At 40.1% G+C, this 26,555-nt stretch overlaps 1 protein-coding gene across 2 annotated transcripts in view; it reads right to left on the bottom strand.

The window, feature by feature from the left end:
• The window catches only part of APX3 (ascorbate peroxidase 3), a 232,400-nt gene that overhangs the window by 58,322 nt on the left and 147,523 nt on the right, over positions 1-26,555 (bottom strand). For both annotated transcript variants that reach the window (XM_089392980.1, XM_089392979.1), the window contains 2 exons: positions 17,214-17,279; positions 17,070-17,118 (listed from right to left, as the gene is read on the bottom strand). In XM_089392980.1, coding sequence (XP_089249106.1) covers positions 17,070-17,118; positions 17,214-17,279 — 115 coding nt within the window. The remainder of the gene's footprint in view (positions 1-17,069; positions 17,119-17,213; positions 17,280-26,555) is intronic.

The following is a 26,555-nucleotide window of genomic DNA, read 5'->3' as shown; positions in this document are numbered from 1 at the left end:
GTCTAGGACGTGTAACAAAGCCCCTAGCAAGATTTTAAGAGTATATGTCTCTTGTTTAAAGGTCTAGGTATCTTATTTGTATAAAGTTGAAATGCTTCCGTGATTTTGATATGGCTAATATCATGCTTCTATAGATTTGGTTGTACTTGCTATCTAAGTTGTGCATGTACACAATCTTCAACTTGGTGAAGATGCTCGATGTGACAAGCATGATGAGGTTGACGATAACTCCGATTAAATGATTGGAAGCCCCGAAAAAATTCTCCTATGTCAAAAAAGAAGTTGATCTCTCGAAGGAATCATGAATAGAAGAGATCTCCCTAAGATTAAGAGGGAGTTCGGATAAAGAGGTGCTTCCTGGTTGAGAGGGAGTGACAGATGTGGTTCTCTGCTTCATGTGTCATGCACTAGACCAGGACTAACAGCTGTAAGTCTGAGTAAAGGCCTTGAGCAAGAAAAGGACGCTAGAGAATACATTTAGTAGTGTTGCTAAAACAAGGAAAGGAAGATCTGATTGCCGAATATGTTGCAGCATGTGAAGTTAGTCAGAAAGCAGTTTGGTTAAGGAAGTTGTTGTCTGACTTATTTGAAGGATCGATGAACCCTACAGTGATACGTTGTGACAACACAAGTTGTATTCGTTTGTCTGAGGACCCAGTGTTTCATGGGAAGACAAAGCATATCAAAGTATCACTATATACGAGAGCTAGTGCAAAATGGTGTGGTGTAGCTATAGTATATCTCTACTGATGAGCAAGTAGCTGACATATTGACAAAATCACTTCCAAATAAGAAGCTTGTATACTTAAAGGACAATTTGGGTTTGGTGGATTTGTCCTCTCAGATTGAGAGGGAGGGATAGACACAAGCATTTTTGTCTTCTCTTGGGAAGAAAGAATGGAGGGTTGGGTAACCATCTGGCATTTAATACTCTTTGAGAATGTTGTAGGGCATTCAATATAAGAGTAGTCGTGGACCGATATTCTTTGACGATTAGCTACCCAAGATAAGAATAGTCCAGCGAGAGGTCATACTCTCGGAACACCTAGGTGGGGTATGTACCTTGGATAGACAATGATGTAGGTGTCTACACGTCATTGATCTCGCCAGAATTGTGCTCTGATCTTGTGGAGAGATAGAGTTGTTAGTCAAGGCCTTGCTATATAACAATGTTGGTCATTATGATGCTAGACAGATGGGTTACCAATTTGACTCATCTTATGAGATCTCTTCAGATTGAGAATGACCATGTACCTTCTATGAATACCTTCCTAATTAAGAGGGAGTCTTGAAAAATGTGTAACTAGGTTTGGTCTTCATTAGTATGAAATGTATTCTTGTATATATAAAAGGAAAAAGAAATTATTATTATTATTATTATTAGTATTGGAGCATGGGTTTCATGGTCAAGTTCTTTTATTTTATAGGTCAAGCACCCATTGAGTGTTTCTAGGGTTTGTCCTAGGTATAAGAGTCATTGTCATATATGGAAGACCATATGGGCACATTGTAAATTGTAAAAGAAATTTTATTTTGTCTTGAAAATGTCAAAATACCTCAAAGATCAAGTTGGCCTACACGAGCTGTCAAGCAGTGTTTTACAACCCGCCCGAGTCAACTCCGAATCGGCCGTTTCGAACCGAGCCATAACCAAAAACAATGACCCGGCCAGCAACCCGGCTCGGTTGACCGAGTCATAGTTGACTCGGTCAACCCGGCCGGGTCCGTTATGACTCGGCCGAGTCAATAAACCTACGGCTGGGTAGCGTAAAACATGAAAAAAATTCAATTTTTTTGTGATTTTTGTTAAAGTTAAATTCATTTTATGGATTCCAAAGGGTAATGGTAAATTGTTAAATGCTTTTGGGGTCCATTTCCCCCTCCCAAACCCTATTTAAGACAGCCAAATGCTCTCATTCACTCACAGCAGTCTTATGCATTTGAGTGAGAGTCTTCTTTGAGAATTAGTGAGCAGTTCTTGAGCTTGTTTTGGAGCAGCAGTGAGGAGTCTTGGAGGAGCATTGTAGCTGGAGTGAGGAGCTTCTTGGGCAGCCATTTGGAGCAGCATTGAGGAGCTGATTCTTGGAGCAAGCTTGAGGAGGCAGTTTGTGCCTGGAGGTATTTTTTTCCACCTCTATAAATCTGTTTTTGCTTAGTAAATTTTAGGTGCATATCAAGAAAGCTTAGAGAGTGTTTTTTGTCAAATAAATGAACATTGAATCAATTTTTTATTTTTATTTTTTTCATTTTCAGATTGTTTTCCTAGTCAAAAAATGGCACCTAGAGCAAAAGATCCTGCTTGGGCATATGTTGAAATGGTTGATAGTCAGATGCATTGCAAGTTTTGCCATAGGAAAATTAAGGAAGGTCCTGGGGGGATTCATAGGCTGAAACAACACTTGGCAGGGATTAAAGGCCAAATTACCGCATGTCCCTCTGATGAAATTGAGGAGATTAGAAAGAATTTGTTGGCCAGCTTTGAAAAATTTAAAGAAGATAAGGCTAGGCAAAAAGAGATACAGGATGAAATTGGGAGGAAAAGGGAGATACAAAGAATGATGGCTACCAACCCCCACTATGATTTTGAGGGTTCTTCCTCTATCCCTCAAACTGATGCATCCAACCCTTTCCGTTATGTTCCTCCCTCTTTTGGTTCTGTTCAAGATAAGGGAAAGGGTAGAATGAAGGGTGATGTGACTATCAAAAGTTATTTCACTCCCTCCTCTCCATCAGATGCACATGGTCCTGAAGTTAGTAAAGGTCAAATTCAGCCCACTTTAGATGACCATTGGAAGAAAGAATTGAGGGAGACTGCTTGTGACTACATAGCTAGATGGTGGTATGATGCTCATATCCCCTTTAATGCTGCTCGTTCACCATATTATGAGCCTATGTTTGATGCCATACATGCTGCTGGAAAAGGCTTCAAAGGCCCTACTATGCAAGAGCTAAGGGGGTTTCGTTTGCAGAAAGAAATTCAATCCATTAATGAGTATTTGCAAGAGTTCAGGGACTCATGGGCAAGAACAGGGTGTACCATCATGTCAGATGGATGGACTGATCAAAGAAACCGTACCATCATAAACTTTCTTGTCTTCTGCCCACAGGGAACCATGTTTTTAAAATCAGTTGATGCATCTGATAAGGTAAAAGATGGCCACTTGTTGTTTCAGCTATTGGATGAGGTTATTGAGGATGTGGGGGTGGCTAATGTTGTTCAAATCATCACAGACAATGCCTCTATGTTCTTGCTGGTAAACTGTTAGAGGAAAAACACAAGACCATCTTTTGGACCCCATGCGCTGCACATTGCATAGACCTCATGCTTGAGGATATTGGAAAATTAGATTGGGTCAGAAACACTGTAGATAATGCCAAAAGCATAACAAAATTTATCTACAATCATACACTGGTTTTGAGTCTCATGAGGAAACACACTGGAGGCAAGGATATTATTAGGCCTGCCATCACTAGATTTGCTACACATTTTTTGACATTGCAATCTATGCTTTCCCAACATAGAAACTTGCAAAAGATGTTTTCCAGTGATGAATGGAATCAAAGCAATTGGTCTAACAAACCAGAAGGCAGAGAATTGAAAAGGAAAGTCCATGATGAAACTTTTTGGAGAAAGGCAGCAGAGATTGTGAAGCTTGCTGAGCCACTAGTTAAGGTGTTGCGGTTGGTGGATGGGGAAAGGTTGGCTATGGGCTTCATTTATGAGGCTATGGATCAAGCAAAGGAGCAAATAAAGACAGCATACAAGGATAGAGTGGCAAAGTATGGGCCCATTTGGGCAATCATTGATGAAAGATGGAACAATCAACTCCATCGCCCTATACATGCAGCTGGGTATTTTTTGAACCCACGGTATCATTATAAAGCTAAGGAGTCAGGAGCTTTGAGGGGGGAGGTCAGAGATGGACTGGTTGATTGCATTGAACGCATGATCCCATCGGAGTCTGATCAGCTGCAGATACATCAACAGGTCACATCCTTCAGCAATGCAACAGGTACCTTTGGGAAGAACCTAGCAAAGATTGCAAGAGAAGCAGATGAGCCAAGTAAACAAAAATTTCAATTTTCAATTTCTTAATGGTTTTACAGTTTTACTTTTTTTATTAAAGACTAAAGTTTGTTAAATCATTTATAATTTGAAAGTTAGATATAATTTGTAATTTTGTTGAGCTTCAGCCTTCATCTAACTCATAATTCATTACACTCCTATGTTTTTTGCAGCACAATGGTGGGAGGCCTTTGGTGGCCAGTGCCCTCAATTGCAAAAGTTTGCAATTCGTATTTTGAGTCAAACTTGCAGTGCATCTGGGTGTGAGCGCAATTGGTCTGTCTTTGAGAGGATTCACACAAAGAAGAGAAACCGTTTGGAGCAAAAACGGTTGAATGATCTAGTTTTTGTCCAATACAACCTTCGGCTCAGACGGAACCAATTGCTGAACAAAAGACCTGATTCAGATCCCATTGTGTTGGAAGACATTGATCCAACATCAGATTGGGTAGTGGAGAGTCGTCCACCAGAGTTTGATCCTGATGAGGATCTTGATGAACTTGAACTGGAACATCAACTTCAGCCTGTTCAGTTGAATGCAGATCCCGATCCACCAGCCTCAGTCTCACAGCCAGCAAGGAGTAGGACTCCAGTTGTAGGTGCTTCCTCTGCTCAGCCACGACAGAAGCGCAGCCGCATATCTACTCTATCTCAGCTTGCATCTGCTGCACAGCCTGCTAGTGGTACTGGCACCACTTCTACAGTTGCAGTTGGAGACGATGATGATGAGGAGGAGGCATGGGGCCCCTTGTCTGACTCTGATGATGATGATCCAGAGATTGGTCGAGATGATCTTGGCTCCTCTGGCAGTAGCTACTAGCCAGTAGTACTAGTATTGGAATCTGGTCACCATCACAGTTTACTTCTGTTGTAGAGGCCATTTCTAGCCTCCTTGGTTATTTGTATTTTGTTTTGAGTCTTTGATCATGTATGACAGTTGACTATGTATTGCCATTGGGTACCATTTTGATATAATGGATTGGTTCATGAGCCTACTTTGATCATATGTTGTCTTCCATCTATATTATAATGCTGTGTGTTTGGAAACATGAATGAAAATCTTTAAAATTATGTTTAAAATATTTAAAATTATGTTTTTTTATAAAAAAAAAAAATATTTAATGTATTTTTTACAACGACCGAGTCATTGAAATCGAGCCGGCCGAGTCATTACCGAGTCGGAGTCGGAGTCGGAGTCGATCCTCGGCCGAGTCGGAGTCGGAGTCGGAGTCGTAAAACACTGCTGTCAAGTCGACCTAACTGAAGAGACATGTCCACCCTTGAAGGAAGCCTATATATAAGAAAAACTCATCCTCCATTTGGATCATTCACTCACTGATCTCTTATACGAAATCTGGGCAGCAATTTCCTCTGGGCAGCAGAATCTTCCAAGGCAGTACGAAATCTAGGCAGTAGTTTCTTCTAGGCAGCAGAATCTTCTGGGGTAGTATGAAATCTGGGCAGCAGTTTCTTTTGGGCAACAGAATCTTCTGGGGCAATGCAAAGTCTGAGTAGCAAATTCTTCTGGAAGTACGAAGTTAGGGTTTCTGCACTGGGAAGTCTAAGGTTCGATTTTGGAAGCAAGAAGAGCAAGTGAAGGTCCCTTAGGGTTTCCTACTAGCCCTAAGACTCGAATAAAGGCAAGCGAAGTCAAGGGAAGAGAAATTAGAGGGAGATCGAAGTCTCCTAGAGAAGAAGCAGCAGTTGTTGGGCAGCAGAATTTCGGATTTACTGGGAAGTCGAAGATATTGCAGCTGGAGGCTAAGGAAGACTTGATCTTGGAGGGTATTTGTCTGAGTCTAGGTCATGGTATTCGTCAATTGAAAGATCTGAAAGATAAGAAGATATTTCCACGTTTTCCCCTCAAGAGGAGGGGTTTTGGCCCTAGCTTGCAGCCTATACTATCACTATTTCACTATTTTGGTAGTTGTTTGATGTATTGCACATTGGAATAATAAAGATCAAAGCTAATAAGTAAAAAAGTAACACAAACAGTTATCAAGTTAAGAGAATTAACATATACAATGCCCTATTGAATTCTCGACAATCTCAACATTCCTTCCTTCGCCAAAGTTGTGATACCTTCCTTCCTTAACATATACAATCTCAACATTCCTTCTAAGTACAATATAGGCTAGCTCAATATTTCTTAAACACTGATAATTACTTTTGATGTAGATCTTCTTTTAAATTATTCCAATATATCATTCAGCGATTATACTTCAGAAATTCAACCACACAAGAACAGTAGAGATCACAATGGATAAAGAAGAGACAAGTTTTACCCTGGGAAAACCCACCACAAGGAAAAATTCAACAACCTTTTTAACTGAGAAATTCTTCAGTTCAATAAGAGGCACACCTAGACCTATGGTCAAACCTGATCATTCCCTCCACGTCAAGCCTCCCAATCTGATCTAGAAATTCGCTTTGCTTGTCCTGATCCAAAATTTCGGCCCTCCTGATATTACCAATTAACAAGAGTTTCGGCCCATACAGTTGCCCAGAATTTTGGCCCCCTGCAACAGAATGCCCAGAAAAACAGCGAACGAAAAAGAAGAGAGACTATCCACAGGTGCAAGTTGCAAGAGAGAAAAAGAGTCAATTCGTCTTCTTCGTCCTTCTTGTCCTTTGCTTGCCTTTAGATGTCTTGTGTGAGAGATGTGAATTAACTTTGTGGAGGAGGTCGAGTTCCCTTTATATAGTGATTTGTCTTGGCCGAGAGGGTGTGTCTTTTGCTCATGCCAACTTGACTCAGAGGGAGGCCAACTTGACAACTTTTGGAGCCAAAAATTACAAATCAAAAATTCAAATTTTATTCTCTTGAAAGTTGCAATGCGACTTTGACTCAAAATAAATTTTCTTTCGACTCTAGCATTTCAAATATACTTTACAATAATCAATACAAGGACATCAAGTGGCCAAATATGCATTATGAATACCGACCACAGTGTTATTTTGGCAGCTTGGGCAAATTCCCTCCACTGGGAAGTCTTCCTCATCCACAGAAGCCCCTACTAGCTCTTAAAAGAATTTAATTTGACCAAGGAAAATATAATTTTTAAGGTGAATCCCAAATGTGCACAAAAGTATAAGTCGACCTTGGCAAGATAATTCAACCTCTTGAGACTCATATAAATAGACCTCATGTCACACCACTTTGGAGCATCATGACACACATCTCTCTTGATCTAACTAGTTCGTACAAGTCTGAATTTGCAGGGTCCAAGCTCACACGTGCGAGGAGGAGAGAGGAAATTTGTTGACGTAGTTTGACCTCTGTTTTGGCACGTTTGGCCAGTGTTGACATGGCATGGTTTGACTTGGTTTTACTAGATTTGGATCTGTTTTGGGACACTGAGTTCAAAGATAGTTTGACCAAATTTTTCTAAGTTGTTTTACCAGAGTTGATCGTAGTCCTACAGCTAGGGTTTCCGCAAATCAAAGGTTGACTTTGACCAAATTTACTGGAAGAATATTAGATGAATTGATTGCTAAATAAGGAATTGTAACAAGTGATTGTGTTAAGCATATAACAATGGAAAAATAACATAGTTACAAATTCAACAAATTGCTCCCTCTTAGCAATGAATTTATTTAACTCATACTCCTTGGTTGATGACATATACATAATCATGCATGCAAGTTTATTATCGAGCTCAAGTCGCATTGCAACTCTTGCCCTTCTGCGTTGGTACGATATTTCTTGGAGGCCTTATTCCAATTCTTAGGGTGGTACTCGAGGTGTAATTTCTAGCATTTATCCACAATGTGTCCATCAATATCATAGTGAGGTTTGTGTCCCTATTTTTCATCCAGTGATTGTAGATTGTAGCTTGCTTGAAGTGTTGCAGCAATCGCCACATGTCCATCTTTGTCCCTCGTAAGATGAGATTGTAAAACCTCCAACTTTGTCTTGTGTAAGATGAGATTATAAAACCTCCTAGAAATGGCAAATCTATGGTGCCCTATGGTAAAAGAGGTTGCACCACCTAAAAATCCAAAATATCCACTAGAACACAAAAAAAAAGGCAACAAACACAAAATGAATTCTATTGAATTGGATGATGGATCACATGATCCCTCATATCACTAGGAAAAAGATTGTCAGAGAGATGTATGATGCCTTGTGAACGTTGTAAATAAGTCTGAACGTATCTAAGAAGATGCTTTCGAAGAACAAGTTCACCACAAGAAAATGAGAAAAACAGATGTGATAGTGAGTTATCTCATGGAGATAACAGAGGCGAAAGATCAAACTATTACAATTGGCAACACAGTTGATAATAATGAACTACTTCACATTTCTTTGAAGGGATTTAATCCAGCATAACACAACTTTGTCCAAGTTATCCATGGCTGAGAAAAGGTAGCTATGGGATACTTTCAATGGAGAATTAATACGACTACAACTAGCCCCATCCAATTATGAGGATCTTCCAAAACCTAGCCCTCATTAGGAAGGTAAGGGAGGAAAGAAAGGATCCATTAAGGGTCAAAGAAGAAAAAAGACTCTAGGTCTTTTAAATAGTAGAAGGACCCAAACCATATCATGTTGGAAATACCAAGAAGGGGGTGAATCAATATTTCTTAGCAATTAGCGCTTTTTAATCTTTTTCAGAGCATTAGTTAATCTTTAGTTATTATTATTGTTCTTCTTCAGATGATCATAAACAATAATCAACAGTAGGAAACACCATACAACAATGCAAAAAGATAAAATGGACACAAAGATTTTTAGGTGGAAAACCCCTTCAGAGTCAAAAACCACCGAACGCTTCTTTAGTAATTGTCTTCTCCCTGTTAAAATAAAATTGATTACATCAATATTTCAACTATAACTGAGGGAGGCGTCAACCCCCTAATTCACAGGCTACAACCTGTAGGATGCTGCAAGACCCTAATATCCTGTTGCAACGAGAAGGACGCCCCAACGCCTTGTAGATCAGGCCATAACTTGATGAGTGCCCCAACACTCTGTTTACCAGCTGCTATCGGAAAGGACGCTTCATTGCCCTGTTATTTTATCAGCCACAACTAAATGGACCCCACAACGCCCTATGCAAGCCACAACTTGCCCTAGCACCACCCTGCCACTCCGAAGAGTCGCAGACCGCATTTCACAATTTTCAGACTAGATCCCCTTGTGCTTTGAATCAATATAATAGAGTTGTAAAGAAGATGTTGTATATCAATTAAATCCTGGTAGCCATTGATCACTGAAAAATCAAACTGATCCAAGAGACTTTGGAAGTTGAATCCAATGGTTAGACCATTGTATTTATATTGCTTCATCTTTAATGAAAATGCAGTTCACGCTTATCTTTTATTCTGGTTGCACAGTCCAACACATGACATGCAAGAAATTACTATTTTTAGCAAAGTTTATAGCAGTGTTTCCACTGCAGTTATCTTCGTATATTCAATTCCCTATTTTTTAGGAGACAGACACTGCTTATTTTAGCATGTCTATATTTGGTAGGTACTGATGCAGTGGCGGATTTGACATTGAGTTCCAGTTTGGGTGGAAAATGAATCGTTTGGTCATTAATAGAGCATAGTTGCATCACAAATGGGCACTCGAGCTTCTATTTTCAAGTCGTGACTTAAATAAGACTTCTTAATATACTTGCAACATTGCTTTAGAAGGGTTCTATACCTGAAAGCGCCTAAAATATGCAATTGTTTGTTATATGTTTTGCAGTTTTATCTGGTTCTAGAGATCGATAATCTGCAAGTGGCATCTAGCATTACTACCAAAGGTCAATCCTAATGCTCTCTTTCCCTAAGTTACCAAGATTCGGATACGGATCCGGATCCGAATCCGAATTCGTTAGATTTTTGAAAATCCAAGATCCGGATACAGCAAGGATATGTCAAGTACAAAAAAATATAATAATATTTTAAAAATTTAATATACAAATTTAATATTTTAATGTTCATGTTAGTAAATTTAATATATAATTTTAATATTTTAATTATTATAATATTTTAATGTAACAAGTAGAAAATGTAATATTATAATATTTAATAGAAACATCAATCCAAAGCTAGCCTCTAAGTAACATTATAATTTAATTATAATACTCTCGAGTCTCATTCTAAATTAAAAATATTTACACGTTATGTTATATTTCTATAATTACACATAATAACATTATAAATTTAATCATATTTACACATTATGTTATATTTCTATAATTACACATAATAACATTATAATTTAACTACAATAGTCGAGTTAATTAGAATTATAACATAATATTCGAGTCTTTCTGAACACCATTCTGTAAGATGCTTTGTAAATTACAATACTCTCAAGCAATGAATATAATATCGCTGGATTTTCTTTCCTATCAACGACGATGAGGAAGAAGTTGATGTTTTGTCCATGAATGGTTGCTGCCAAGTTGGATGAGGAAGAAGTTGAAGTTTTGTCCATGAACAGTTGCCACCAAGTTACAAAGCTCACCTGCTCGCAAAGCTCTACAAATTTGTGCCTTCACCGTTGCGGTCAACTTACAAACCGTCGCTGCCTCTTCACTGTCGCTTCCTCCTCCGCTGTTTGCTTCACTGCTTCGCTGTTGTGGCCAACCAAGACACAAATCAAGACAAGACAAAACCTGAATTGTAAAAACTGTCTTTTAATTTTTGAAATCCGTTGATTTTTTGTGAAGGATCCGGCTGTCATCAGGATCCGTTTCTGGGCGTCCGGATAGGATTCCAAATTTCATGGATCCTCCGCTAAGGCGTATTTTTGCCGGTTCTATCCGGATCCATGGATCCTGGACCCTCGACCAGCGGATCCGGTAACATAGCTTTTTCCCACTACCGTCAGTCATATTCTTTTTGTCCTTTCTATCTTTTAATGTTGCATCCATTATTGCATACTAAACAACTCAGACTCCCTTCAATTGTATGTCAATTTTAATTGGAAATGTAAATTGTAGTTCAAATACAAAGAAAACATGTTTATTCTCGTTAATTTAGTCTTGAATATATCAACAGATTTCATAAAATGTACTGTTCCCATGTTATCAGAAAACTGGGGTTGTCAGTTTTGCACTTACACATCTACAATTCCCTACCAAATCACAGGAATTTGTTCAAATCAGAATGCAGTCTACATAAAAATTTGCAATTAGAAGTAATTGCCATGCATGGCAGCAATGATCACTGGCTCGAAAACAACAGTTATTTGGTGTATAATACATCATTTGGAACATATCACTCCATGTTGCGGGGGAGCGCCCCCCCCCCCTTCGAACCCGCTCCCGAAGCGCGCTCCGGGCGGGAGCGGCTCGGGAGCGCGCTCCCAAAATCGCTCCCGGACGGGAGCGATTTTCGGGAGCGCGCTCCCGTAAAAAAATTTATGCTCCCTGGTCTGTTCGGGAGCGACTCAGGGAGCGATCGCTCCCGCGCTCCCGGAGCGATTTTTAATGCCCGGGAGCGATCGGGGAGCGATCGCTCCCGGGCATTAAAAATCGCTCCGGGAGCGAATCGAGCCGAGCCGGGAGCGAATCGAGCCGGGCCGGGAGCGGTTCGGCGGAAAAAAAATCCGCCGGACCCGAAAAAATTAAAAAATTTTGTTTTATAAGGCCAATGGGCCAAAAAACATTCATTATAACTTCATTGAGCAAGTTTGGAGCTGGAGCAAGAGCATTGGAGCGAAGAGCAAGTGCTGAGGAGCGAGGAGCAAGTGCCAAGGAGCGAGGAGCAAGCCTGCAGAGGTAAGTAACTTAGTAATCTAGTTAGTTTAGCTGGTTAGGTAGTTAATTTAGTTGATTTAATTTAGTTGTTTGAGTTTAACTGTTTAAAAATCATGTATTTAAATTAAATTAATAAATTAAATTGATTAATCCCAATAAATTAAATTAATTTGCAGATTCAAGACTCAAAACCCTACAAACATCAAACACCATGGACTTGGCGATATTTATTGGCATTTTCCTCTTCCTGGTCCCTTTTATGGTTATTATGGTGCTGGAGAGTAGGAAACGGAGGGGGCCCCAAACTGAAGAGGGGGATGAAGAAGCCGGAGAAAGTCAAATGGGTGAAAACCCCAGTGAGGAGGAGGTGGAGGAGGGTGAACATGACCCTCAAAAAACTAAACAAGACCAAACTCCATTGTGGAAATATGTTCACAGGGCTGAAACAGGGAGAGGGGGTGGAACCACTAAATTTCATTGCCCCCATTGCAACACTGATTACACAGGTTCATACACCCGTGCTAGAAGACACCTCTGCGGGAAAAGGCCATGGGATGGAGAGAAACAAATAGGAATCAAAACTTGTGCAGCGGTGTCAACAGCAGATAGAGCCAAATACATAAAGGAAGAGGAGGACGCCCAATACAGAACAAAAAGATCAAGGGGTTTCTTTGAACCAAGCTCACAATCACAAAGAACTCCTTCAGCATCCTCCCAAGGCAGTGGATATGGACATGGAGGCACAGGGTCATCATCTTTAAGGCGTAGAACCATATCAGATTTCCTTGATGAGGGGTGTAGGAATGATGTGGATTCAAAAGTTTACAGGTTCCTCTATGCATGTGGGATACCATTCAATGTTCTACGCTCACCTTATTGGCACGAAATGGTTTCTGCCATAAATGATGCCCCTAAAGGATACAAGAGCCCTGGGTATGACAAGGCAAGAACTGTTGGCCTTGATCATGAAAAAGCAAAAATATCACATTCTTTGAATAAAATGACAAGTTCTTGGACTGACAATGGGGTGTCCATTGTATCTGATAGATGGACAAATGTAAAAGGCAAGCCATTGATAAGTGTTCTTGCTGTGTCTGTTAGTGGTCCCATCTTTCTAGCTGCACATGATTACTCAGACAAGTTCAAGACCGCTATCAACATTGCAGAAGCATTACTTGAAACAATTGAGCGTATTGGCCCATACAATGTCATCCAAGTCATCACTGATAATGCTCCTAATTGTAAGGCAGCGGGAGCAATTATTGAGGATAAATACCCGAACATATTTTGGTCTGGATGTTTGGTTCACACATTGAACCTTCTGTTGCATGATATTGTCAAAAACAAAAATGAACAATACCAATGGATTGGTAATTTGTACAAGAAAGGAAAACAAATGATAAAATTTATTACAAATCATAGCAATACCCATGGCCTTTTCCGCAGTCACTCGAGATTGGAGTTGCTGAAGATTGCGAGGACTAGATTTGGTAGCTATTACCTCACCTTCAGGCGCCTTTTGAAGGTAAGAGAGGCATTAGCTAGCATGGTATCAAGTCCACATTGGCAGGTGTTAAAGGAAAGGGCTACAAATGTAGCTGACATGGCAGGTTTTGAAATGGTGGAGGAGGCGCTCTTGATGGGCAGTTTTGGACAACTGTGAGGCAGGTATTGGATTTCACCAAGCCAATTTATCACATGATTCGGTTTGCAGATACAGACAAACCAGTGATTGGCGAGGTGTATGAGCAAATGGATACCATGTTGGGGGAAATAAAAGACATTGTTCATAATAGAGATCCCAACTTGTACAAACTGATTCATGATTGTGTGTGTGAACGGTGGAATAGGCTTAACCTTCCACTACATTGCTTGGCGTATATCCTTACGCCAAAATACTACTCTACATCTTGGTTGGGCCAACCTGCAGCAGGGGGTGGGGTTAGGACCAAACCCCATTTAGATCAAGAGGTAACTAAAGGATATCTGGAAGCATTAGAAAAGTTGGTGCCTGACAGGGAGGAATGTGCAACTGTGCGCCTTGAAATAGGCAGATACTTCAGTGGCACTGGTTTGTATGGTAACTTCCATGCAATGGACGACAAAGATAAATTTGATTCTCTCACATGGTGGGAAACATATGGCGGCCACGGACTTTTGCCAAAATTGGCAAAAAAAGTTCTTTCACAGGTTGTAAATTCTTCTTCTGCAGAGAGGTGTTGGAGCACCTACAGTTATATACATAATGTGAAAAGAAACAGACTCAACGAAAACCGAGTAGAAAGCTTGGTTTATGTGCACTACAACTTGAGGTTGTTGAGTCATTACTGTGATCGGGCTAATGAAGATCCCACATATAAAATTTGGGACAATCACCCAGAGGACGACAATTTGGAGGATGTCATTGTACATATTGAAGAACTAGAAGAGGAACTTGTAAGGGATGAAAATGAAGCAGCTGCAGCAGCCATGCCACCTCCACCTCCACCATCCAGTAGCAGTGCTCGAGGCCAGAGTCTTGTTCCATTGCTGTCGCCACCTCCATCGACACCCTCGCGTGGAGGTTCTAGTTCTGGTCGTCGGTCTGTGCGGGAGACTCCTAGAAGACCACCACGACCTGCTTATACTCCTGGAGACTCTCGTGGCAAGGGCCACATATAGATTTACAGTTTACTTGTCTTTTTTAGTTTCTATTAGACTTTAGTTTTCATAACTGTTGAGTTTTGAGTCCTTGACTCTTGACTCTTGACTCTTTCATATCATTATGATATTTTTTGTAAACATTATATCACTGTGACAATGAAATTTGAAGTTTGAAGTTGGGCCTTGGCAATTATAACTCATTGGTAATGATTGTGAATTATGAATATGATGCTTTGTGAAAGACTAAAGTTGTTTCATTTCATCTCATTATTCATGTTTCATTTTATAAATTTTTAACATTTCATATCATGTTAACAGTTAGAAGTTAGGACTTAGAAATATCTTCGATATTACTTCTTGTAATGGTTAAACTTGGCTTACAAGTACAACTTTGGTGATCAATGATGATAAATGTTATTGAATTTTCAATTCTGAAAGCTTGAAGTTGAAACTTTAATATTGAATTTGATGAATCATGATTTATAAGACTCAATATGTTGCAGTTGTAATATGTATTTTACTAACTTGTGGACATGGTTGATGACAATTATAATTTCTAGATGATTGATGTGATATGGTTCAATGATCAATTTATGTTTTTTTATGTTTTTTATGTCTATTTCATCATTCTACATGTTTTTGTTGACATATATGTATCAAAAATTAAAAAATATAAAACATATATATATTTTTAAAAAATCGCTCCCGGATTCGCTCCCAAACCGGGAGCTTCTGAAAATGGTCGCTCCTGCTCCCGTTTTCGCTCCCGCTCCCGCTCCCAAGTAACATTGATATCACTCATGGATCTAGAATGATAAATCTGAGAATGCTGCAGGTAGCCAGAATTGAAAGAAAATTGAAATTATGCTAATTCTACAGATCAGATACTCCATGGCAAGAAATTTACAAGTACACCAACTGTAGAAAACCAACCCAGCTAATGCATGAAAGAAAACAAAAAATACATATAAAAAAAAGCAGGTGCCATTGGCAACAAAAGGCTATTTTGCAGCAAACAGTAAATGGCACTTCTTTCTGCAACAGCACTGATATTTTAATAAAGTTATCACTTTGAATGTTAGAACAAAATGACTAAATAGAAGAAAAAAGTGAACTTATCATTGACAAGAAACCAGTAGAGTGATCCAATTGAAACTGATATTATATAGCTAATGAGCCCACAGGCTTTGGATTGAAACTGAATGGGTGCAGTGACAAAGCACCCTTGCGATAGGTCACTGGTTCAAATCCCCCGTGGGTTAGCCAACAAAAAAAGATATTATAAAGCTAATGAGAAATGGTAATCGAATCCATTTTGTCATGTGAATAAACAAACAGAGCATTGAATGGTCACAATTTTAGTCCTGGGTGACTACTAAGTTCTCAATGGCATTTATAGCTATGGTTTGGGAGTGGGTGTATAATGACAACATTGCAAAGGTACAGTGGAAGATCCTTTTGGATAAGGTACAATGGTATTTCACACAGCATGGCGATGTGAAAGCACAACCTAACTGTTCCTTTGTCAATAATTTCAAGGTAAGGCTGTTATGACTCACATATGAGGGAAAATGCGGTGCAACAGAGAGATTTGTTTTAAGGAACAATGGGGTCACTGTGAATCCAGAAAGATCTGGTGACTTTTCATCTTGTAGAAGGTAACATCAGCAGAGATCATGGTGGAAGAATTGGAAGAAAGAAAGCTTGTGTCGGAACCTATTTGTAATAGATACAGGTAGAATGTGAAGCTCTAGGCAATGAGGTTATTTTGAGATGTTTCAGAAGCCTATTGGAGCCTCTCAGAGTTTTCCAGAAGCTAAGCTGCTAATGATCCCAGCATAGTGATATAGAGATACAGTCTGTTTCTTGGATCATTCATGCACTGGTATCACAACTCCTTTATCCTTTTGCTGATTGGAAATCGTTGACTGGTCCCTCACAGCTTCAAGGCTAACTTTCAAGTGTGGAAAACACCCAACCATACTCTTTGCAAAGGCAGCTGGACTTGTACATTTTCATTCACTGGGGTTTCCACCAGCTCGCATCATTCAAAACCTCAGCTCTTCAGAGATGGCCTAACAAAGTAGATCAGATCATTGAAGCTACATCTACCATGTGGAGGGACATCTCAGGGATTTTTTAGGGTTACGAAGCTTAAATTTTGTTTTTATGCATGACTATCCATGACACAAATATTTAGAGAAAAGTTAACTTAGGCTCTGCCTCCTATTTTGTCTACCTGCAAACTCTTGCATAGAAGAAATCTTCTTTTCTGCACTATTTTTCACTGTAATACATTTTAATTTTACAGTTGAGATTTTAACAGCATTTGCAAAATATATATTTTGAAAACCATTGTCAGTCACTTGAAATCTACATCTCCCTACTTTTAATAAGTTACTAATACTGTAACTATGGACAAGGGAAATACAGGCACTGCTTGCTGTTGCATTTCTCTTTTTCAGCATAGTCTTACAGACAATAAATTTTTTGTGAAATTAAATGGATCCTATAATTCGCTAAGCGATCCCATACACAACAAAACATTAAAGCCTAGTTAACTTGTAAATGTACTATTCAGCATATGTTCCATACTGTTTCTAGACCGCAAAGAAAAAATTGAAAACAAGTCTATGCATGATGTGGAAAACCTTTCTTCGCGTCAGGAAGCCGCCCTTCTCGTGGTGATGCCAGTGAATCCTGAGAAAAATGAAAATACAATATGAGATATATAGGGTTGACAATAAGATTCAAAGATAAAATCAATCAGAAACAAGAATCTCCAGTGTATGCACCTTCCGACCAGGGACAAACTCAATTGTGGGACCTCCTGTAACCTCAACAGCAACTACACCAGCCAGCTAGAAAAGAGATAAAAGAACTTGGAGTAAGTAGATGCTTTGCCAAATGTATGTAAAGTGTTCCAGCCAACATATGAATTCCACAAAAATATAATGGTAGAAACACAAACTCATTACTAATCAGATCCATAATGGACCCAATGCATTTTAGATGCCATACACAGACCAAATTGGCACACATTCATTTGAGCAATGATCAATAACATTCTTTTCTATAATATCTTATGATGACAAAGCTATGTGTTCAATTCCTTTACATGTTTCACTTTACAATTAACACTACATTTCTGCAACACAGAAACCACAACAAACATGTAGAAGATAGGCTCCTTACAATGACAGTGTGACAAGTGCAAAGAAAATATCATCACAGAAAACACAACAGCCAACGTTTCCCTGTTATCGATCATTTTAGAATCCTACCGTAGTTATCCATAATATTTGTCAATTGTTATGAGTGGGATTCAAGTGCTCATGATTGCCCTACTTGCTGTCATTAAACAGGCTGCATTATGAGTTAAAATCCAGTAGAAACTTTGTGTTTATACCTTGCAAATGATTCTGTTATCACTGGAAAATGCAGGGTCATTTCACCTTTTCATGGCTTTCCCCTCTCATCGAACACAACAGAAAATTCTTGGGAGTTCAGTGGCAGTTACAGGTTGTGGGAGACACTCGGAGGTTATGAACTTTGTTCCGTCGTGCCTGAGCAACATTCATCATTCAGGGTATGGAGGACTATGGATGATTTGTCGGAGGATGTCCCAGAGGACCCCAAACAACATAGATGGAGGTGAACAAGCAAGAAAACACTAGAAGACAAATGCCCTACCTCAAAAATTGTCCAAGGCATGATTTATGGCAAGCTAAGGACCAAACATAGCCCTAAAAAAAGGAAGGCCCTACAATACAGGAGGTTCAGAGCATGGTATGTGGCAAGTCAAAGCACAAAGGAGCGAAACACCCTGCCTTGCAAGCAGCCTGTGGTATGACAAGTGATGAAGAAAAAGGATAAGGAAGAAATGCCTTGCTTATAATGATGATGTGGTGCTGAAAGCATTTGGATGGTCACTTGATCATGAATATACCCCCTTTGAAAGGGACATTTTCTGCAAGAAGGCATTTAAAGCATATTAAAGTAACATTGAGGGAATATTTGGAGGTAGGCTTCACCCTTGAGACATTTGACACAAGGAGACTTTGTTGGAGGTATGTTCTGTTGGAAAATTGATTAGGGCAGCATCTGTAATTTAACATTTTCCTTACATGACATTTACTTGTGATTTTATGTTTTTCTTCTTAGTTATGATTATGTTCTCATCATCAAATAAATGCCACAAACAATAAAGAAACGTGAACACAAGATATAGGCTCTACGCCAGGGCAAAAACCCTCCAAGGGGAAAACCCATCAAAACTTCTCTTCTTATCAACTTCAAAGGAGACTTCCAAGACCCAAAACCTAGCCCAGGGCTCCCACCAAGTCGACTAGCCTTCCCTTCCACACAATGCCTTCAAGAATATCGAAGCATAAACTTTCCAAGACAAGGCTCTTCTAGCGTTTAGGCCACTGTAATATCCTTCTGCATTTTGAGACTGAGGAAACCCTAGACAGTTTAGGATACTCGTGTTGAGAAATCAATGCTAGTAGAATTAGGGTTCAATTTCTCTTTCTTGATAATTACTTGTGAATTATGTTGACTTCTTTTACTTCTTTGTTATATTGTCTTTCATCAAGCAATTACCAAATTATGTGTGCATGAAGATCACAAAAACAAAAAACACATGTAGGCACTCTGCCAGGGCAAAACCCTTATATAGGGGAAAACCCAATCAACAATTCTTCTTTCAATAGTTTCTCGAGATAATCCAAGACTCTTGACCTAGGCAAAGACTTCCTCCACACAAAGTCAGCCCTCAATCCTTTTTGCAAATGATAACCCTTCAATAGCAACTTTGACCTAGCAGCATCAACTTGTCGTAGCAACTTCGACCCAACAACTGATAGCAGCAACGGCTTCGACTAGACAAAGAAAAACTTCGATCTCCCTAGATACTCCCCATGAGTGAGAGAGAGATGGCCCAAAATTTCGATCTTGATGACTTCTTGCGTCCAAAATTTTGCACTCTTTTATAGCCCCTTTCCAACTCTTCTTCAACTTCGCATTTTCCAAATTCCAACTTCAGGATTTCAAACTATGAGAGAGAGAGAGTGAATTGCTCCAAATGAATTCGAACTGCCTTGTATATATAGCCTTCCAGTGAGGTCGAATTATCCTTCTTGAGGCCGACTTGATCTTCTTGAGCCTGACTTGGTGTGGAGGAGACTAAATTCATTTTTTACTCAAAATAAATTCTTTTTACATAATTCGAAAGCCCAAGAAGGGTCTTTTTTAATGGAAAATGACTCTAATGACTCAGAATAAATCTTAGAAGTCCTCAATGGGGACTTTGACCTAAAACAAGATTGTTGATTTGAAGTAGCATTAGATGTGTTCTAGCCATGAAAATTGGTGGAGAGGCTAAAGCACATGAGTTCTCCAATTAGTGAAGACCCTAAGTCTAAACTTAGGGAAAATAAAATATTAATGTGAATTAATATAAAACTATGTTAAAAGGGTCCAAAAGTCATGGACCAAGCCACATCTAATCTTAGTAGTTGATTAGGGACTTAATCTCGGTCATTGATCTGTCAACCAGAAGAGTATAAGAGGAGGCTTGAGGGTCACTTGGAGAACACACTGAGGGAGACCAATCAATTCAATTTCTGGAGCGGGGTTAGCTAAGAAATTGAACCAGTGGTCTGGTGAGTAGTTAGGAGACAGCAAGTACGGAACAGAGATGCGGGATCAGCCATTGGAGATCGGCGTTGAGGCAGGAAAAGCAGACGCAGAGGCAGCAGGAGACTGCGCAGTCACTAGCTGGGCCTACATGGGTGATGCAGAGAGGCCCAAGGCTGACGCAGTCAAGTAGGGGCTGACGCAGAGTGTCTAAGAGCCACGCAGAGGTCAGACAGGCTGACGTTGGGACTAGGAGAAGTGATGGAGAATTTTTCTCTCTGTGGGTAAGCCAGTTTGGCACCCAGTTGTACTAGAAAATTGCTGAATAATAAAATCCTCCCTTGCTACAGCAGATTTCCCACATTGGGTTTTTCCGGGTACTGTTGTCCAAAATATCTGTGTCAGTGTGTTGATTCTTGTGCATATGTTTGTTTCTGTATTACGGTGTGATATCTATAGCAGTGTTTATTTTAATGTTTATTGAAGTAATTTCATAAATAACTTATTGAGGAATAAGTAGGAAAAGTAAATCAATCGCTGCAGTGATAGAATTTTCACATGGTATCAGAGCAAGTAATCAGAGACATGAAGGGAAAATCAGTTATGGGTCGAGACCACGATGTAGAGGCATCCACGTCAAGGGACTCACACAGATTTTCAGAAGATTGCACAAGAGAAAGAGACCTCGATTTCTCTATGTTGGCTTCCAGGCTGGAAGAAGAAGTGGTTTGTATGACTAGTTTTGCATCATCAAGAGTGTGGTATATAGACAGTGGAGCCTCGTGGCATATGATGGGAATCAGGGAATGTTTCTCAGAATATCGAGAAGAGAAGATGAACTTTCAAATCACCATGGAGAACAAGGCAAAGTATACTCCAGTAGGGAAGGGTACCATAGTTTTTCGAACAGAATCGAGAGAACGGTTCCGTGCTACAAATGTGCTACATGTACCAAGATTAGGGATGAACTTACTTTCCGTGTCGCAACTTCAAGGCAAGGGCTATGACATCTACTTCATCAAGGAGAAGGTATACGTCAAACACCCGAGCTAGAAAAAGAAAGTGTAGATTGGGATCAAAACTAATAGGTTGTATAGATTACAACTAGAATCACCAATGGCACTAATAGGTAGTCATGGAGACAAGGACTTAAACGAACTATGGCACAGAAGCATGGGTCACTTGCACCATGGAGCTCTGAGAATTCTCAAGAGCACTGTAACAGGAGTTCCAGATCTGAGTATGGAACGAGATGATGTATGCAGGGGATGCGCTCTAGGAAAGTATGCCAAGGCAGCATTTCCTAGGAGCAAACACAGGGCCAAGAGTGTACTAGGATTGATACACTCAGATATCTGCGGACCTATGTCTGTCAAAGCTCTCAATGGTGCCGAGTATTTCCTTACCTTCATTGATGACCACTCAAGGAAAACTTGGATTTATTTTCTGAAAACCAAGGATGAGGTTTTCTGTCGATTCAAGGAGTTCAAGGCTCTGGTGGAGAATCTGACTGGGAATAAAGTAAAAGTTTTGCGCTCAAATAATGGTGGAGAGTATGTCGATAAGGACTTCACTGATTTTTGTGCTAAGGAGGGCATCAGAAGAGAGTGGACAGCTCCCTACAATCCGGACTAGAATGGAGTAGCAGAAAGAAAGAACAGGACTATTGTAGAAGCAGCAAGAGCCATGATGTATGATCGGGATATGCCAAAATTCCTGTGGGCAGAAGCATGCAACACAGTAGTCTATGTTCAGAATAGGACTCCTCATCAGGCACTAGGCAAGATTACTCCAGAGAAAGTTTTCACAGGGAAGACGCCTGAAGTCAGTCATTTTGGGATATTTGGGAGTTTAGCATATTGCCACATACTCGAAGAAAAGAGGAAGAAGTTGGATCAAACTGCGAAAAAGGGATATCTGGTGGGATATAGCGAGAACGCTAAGGCATACAAAATCTATCTTCCAGGGAGCAGGAAGGTAGTAGTTCGACGAGATGTAAAGTTCATGGAGGACAGGGCTTTCAGAAGATCTCGTGAGATGCCTTCCGAGGAGCAGTCAAAAGAGGAGCCGCTGGTTAAGCCTCTTCAACCAACAGAAGTAAAGAATTCTTCCTCAGGTCAGGAAGATTCTCAGGATGAGGAGGAAGAGCTAACAAAAGCACCTGCTATCAGAGGAAGAACTAGCAAGGAACTTCGTCAGATTCTGCGAGATGCAGAGGACTTCATTGGTGCGTCAAGAAACAATAAGAGGGAGCGAAAACAGCCAAATAGATATCAGGCATTAGTAGCTCAGGATGGAGAGCTTGCCATTTTCAAGGAGGCAGCTCAACGTCAGGTTTGGCTAGATGCGATGGTAGAGGAGTACAACTCCATAATGGTGAACGATGTCTGGGAGGTGGTACCAAGGCCTCAAGACAGATCAGTGGTAGGTTCAAGATGGATCTACAAGATCAAATACGCTGTAGACAACAGTGTTGAGAAATACAAGGCCAGGTTTGTGGCTAAGGGGTATGCTCAAAAGGAAGGAATTGATTATGAGGAGACCTTCGCCCCGGTAACCAGGTATACATCTATTAGGACCATGATATTTCTTGCAGCTCAGATGGGATGGGAGATTCATCAGATGGATGTCAAGACGCCATTTTTGAACGGGGTAATAGAAGAAGAGGTATACATTGAACAACCAGAGGGCTTTGAGACTCATGAGAAGAAGTCTCATGTATGCAGATTGAAGAAAGCCTTGTATGGCTGAAACAGGCACTGAGAGCATGGTATGGTCGAATAGATGGCTACTTGCAGAAGATGGGATTTGTCAAGAGTGACGCAGATCCAAATCTCTATTATCTGGTTGTAGAGAATGAGTCGCTAATCTTAGTATTGTATGTGGATGATCTCTTTCTGACAGGATCATCCACACTCATTGGGGACTGCAAGAAGAATCTAGCCACAGAATTCAAGATGAAGGATTTGGGACAAAGGCATTACTTCCTAGGGTTGGAAGTCTGGCAGCAGAAGGGAGAAATCTTCCTCGGGCAAAGGAGGTATGCTACAGAAATCCTAAAAAGATTCGGGATGGAGGACTGTAGACCCATGGCTATGCCAATGATCACCAATTGGAAGAAGATTGATGCATTAGAAGACAAGGATGTCGATCCCACCCTATACAGGCAGCTGATAGGGTCCCTGATGTATCTGGTCAATACCAGGCCAGACATTTGCTACGCTGTTAACACCCTTAGTCAGTTCATGGTGGAACCATAGATGGCACACTGGGCAGCAGCCAAACACGTTCTGAGGTATTTACAGTGAACAGTTGATTATGGGCTCTTGTACACCAAAGATAAGGATATCAGTTTGAGTGGATTTACTGATGCAGATTAGGCAGGAAGTTCAATGGATCGGAAAAGTACCTCTGGGTACTGTTTCAACATTGGATCAGGAATGACCTCCTGGTGCAGTAGGAAACAGAAGTCCATGGCTCTGAGCTCATCTAAGGTAGAATATATGGCAGCAAGCACAACTTCGTGCGAGGCTATATGGCTTAGAAAACTGCTTGTGAACCTATTTAGAAGGAATATGGATGCGACCAGGATCATGTGCGACAATCAGAGTTGCATCAAGCTCTTTGAGAATCCAGTGTTTCATGATAGGTCGAAGCATATTGATATCCGGTGTCACTTTATCAGAGACTGTGTCCAATGAAGAGTTGTACAGTTGAGCTACACTTCTACAGGAGAACAAGTGGCAGACATCCTCACCAAGGCCCTTGGAAGGACAAAGTTTGACTACTTCAGGGAAAAGATGGGGATGGTAAAGAACCCATTTCAGAAGCATAAATGGGAGTGATAGCAGCACGGATGCAGAGGGAGTTGCAGTGCAGATGTAGTGTTGGGAGAAAGCACCAACAGCACCACGGATGCAAAGGGAGTTGTCATACAGATGCAGCAGTGGCGGTAGCAGAGCCATGGGTAGCAATACAGGATACAGCAGTGCAGAGGATGTTGGGCAGGGAGGCTTAGCATCAGCACAGGGACCGATGCCAAATGATCAGGGTGATACTCAGTGAGGAGTACTACTAGAGCACAATCCTCGCTAAGAGCGAATGTTGATTTGAGGTAGCATCAGATGTGCTCTAGCCACAAAAATTGGTGGAGAGGCTAAAGCACATGAGATCTCCAATACCCAAAAATGGTTTGGGCAGAGTCTAAATAGTTTGGGAGATATTAAAATAATTAATATTTTTAATGAAGACCCTAAGTCTAAACTTAGGGAAAATAAAATATTAATGTGAATTAATATAAAACTGTGTTAGAAGGGTCCAAAAGTCATGGATCAAGCCAGATCTAATCTTAGCCGTTGATTAGGGACTTAATCTCGGCCGTTCATCTATCAACAAGAAAAGTATAAGAGGAGGCTTGAGGGTCACTTGGAGAACACACTGAGGGAGACCAGTCAGTGCAATTTCTGGAGCGGGGTTAGCTGAGAAATTGAACCAGTGGTCTAATGAGTTGTCAAGAGGCAGCAAGTACGGAACAGAGAGACAGGATCAGCCACTGGAGATCTGCGTTGAGGCAGGAGAGGAAAACACAGGACATTTCAGGCAGACGCAGAGGCAGCAGAAAGCTGTGCAGTCACTAGCTGGGCCTGCGTGGGTGACGTAGAGAGGCCCAAGGCTCATGCAGTCAAGCAGGGGCTAACATAGAGTGTCTGAAAGCCACACAAAGGTCAGTCGGGCTGACGCTGGGACTGGGAGAAGTGCTGGAGAATTTTTCTCTCTGTGGGTAAGCCAGTTTGGCATCTTGTTGTACTGGAAAATCGCTGAATAATAAAATCCTCCCTTGCTGCAACGGTTTTCCCACATTGGGTTTTTCCGAGGACTGTTGTCCAAAATATCTATGTCAATGTGTTGATTCTTGTGCATATGTTTGTTTTTGTATTACGGTGTGATATCTGCAGCAGTATTTATTTTAATGTTTATTTAAGTAATTTCATAAATAATTTATTGAGGAATAAGTAGGAAAAGTAAATCAGTTGCTGCAGTGATAGAATTTTCACAAAGATGACCCAAGCATGAAACCCATGCTTTAATAAGTCATAATAATAACAATACAAATATTTTCTTCATTCTTTTGATAAGTACATTTCATTGTGACTCAAATACATTTATGAAAACTGAACCTAGTTACATATTTCAACACTCCCTCTTAACTAGGGAGGTATTCATAAGTACAAGGAAGATCTTTGAACACATGAACCATGAAGAATTTAGGCACCGCAATGCCATGTACTAGATTCTTGACCAAGGCAATCTATCCAGGTGGGACTAAGATGGACTAAGGCTTTCAGCCTCTCTAGGTACCATCAGGCTTACTTGCTAACCATCAGCCCAGGGATCTAAGTGTGTATCTGAGGTCATAGCTCGATGACCAACATCACCCTCCCTACTTCGGGAACTAGACATCAACACAAGGTGTCGGCCAGTTGTCCTCCCAGGCTATGTGTCTTACACACAACGCCTCAACACTCCCGATTATTCCAATCAGTAGCAAAGCCTCTCTGATCAAACAGATTGGTAACAAACCTCTCTTGTGTAACTTGCATGCTATCAAACCTTAGAGAGATTTACCTATATAAACACAACCCCAATCAGTAACAAACTTTCAAATGTACATAAGTAAACACAAACCTTCGGGGTCTTCCAGACAACTGATGTTGCTTCTCAATTTATCATATAGTAGGACTTCCAAACGAATCTTGACAGAAGATTCCTTAATCATGCAGCAACATATTCTACAAACAGATCTTACTTTTCTTATTTTCAACAGCTCCTCAGAATGCAGTCTCCAATTTTCTTCTTTCAAGGCATCCATCATGACTATAATATGCCCTCCCTCTTAACTAGGGACTTGTTTCCATGAAGACAAGAGTGATGTGTCCTTCTCTCACTTATGGCCTTCACTATGACTTACAGTTGTGAGTCTTGGTCTAGTGCATGACACATGAAGTAGAGAACCATATCCATCACTCCCTCTTCACCAGGAAGGATCTAATCATTCCTATACCAAAGCTCCCTCTTAACCTAGGGAGATCAACTTATTTTCTATGACATCGGAGAATCTTTCATGTCTTCCATCCTTCTTATCAGAGTTATCACCATCATCCATATAACTTTCTTCATCATGCTTATCATATCAACTTTACTTACGAACATCTTCACTATCTTGAAGATTATGTACCTGCACAACTTAAATAGCAAGTACAACCAAATCTATAGAACTAAGTCACCTGACAATAGTATGTACTATGCATGCTATAGATGAAGATCTATGTTTGAAATCAATAAATTTGTATCATTAATTAAAATTTGTGTAAGAAATATCTAATTTTTAATATATATATATATTATATATATAATATATATATAAAAATATATATATATATTATATATATATATTATATATATATATTATATATATATATATATTATATATATATATT

The sequence above is a fragment of the Pinus tabuliformis genome, chromosome 1_1 (assembly GCF_031772625.1).
Source record: "Pinus tabuliformis cultivar Carrire ecotype Pingquan chromosome 1_1, CPIR1, whole genome shotgun sequence".
Taxonomy (NCBI): domain Eukaryota; kingdom Viridiplantae; phylum Streptophyta; class Pinopsida; order Pinales; family Pinaceae; genus Pinus; species Pinus tabuliformis.
Note: the sequence above shows the minus strand (reverse complement) of the source record. Positions and strands in the feature narration are given on the sequence as shown.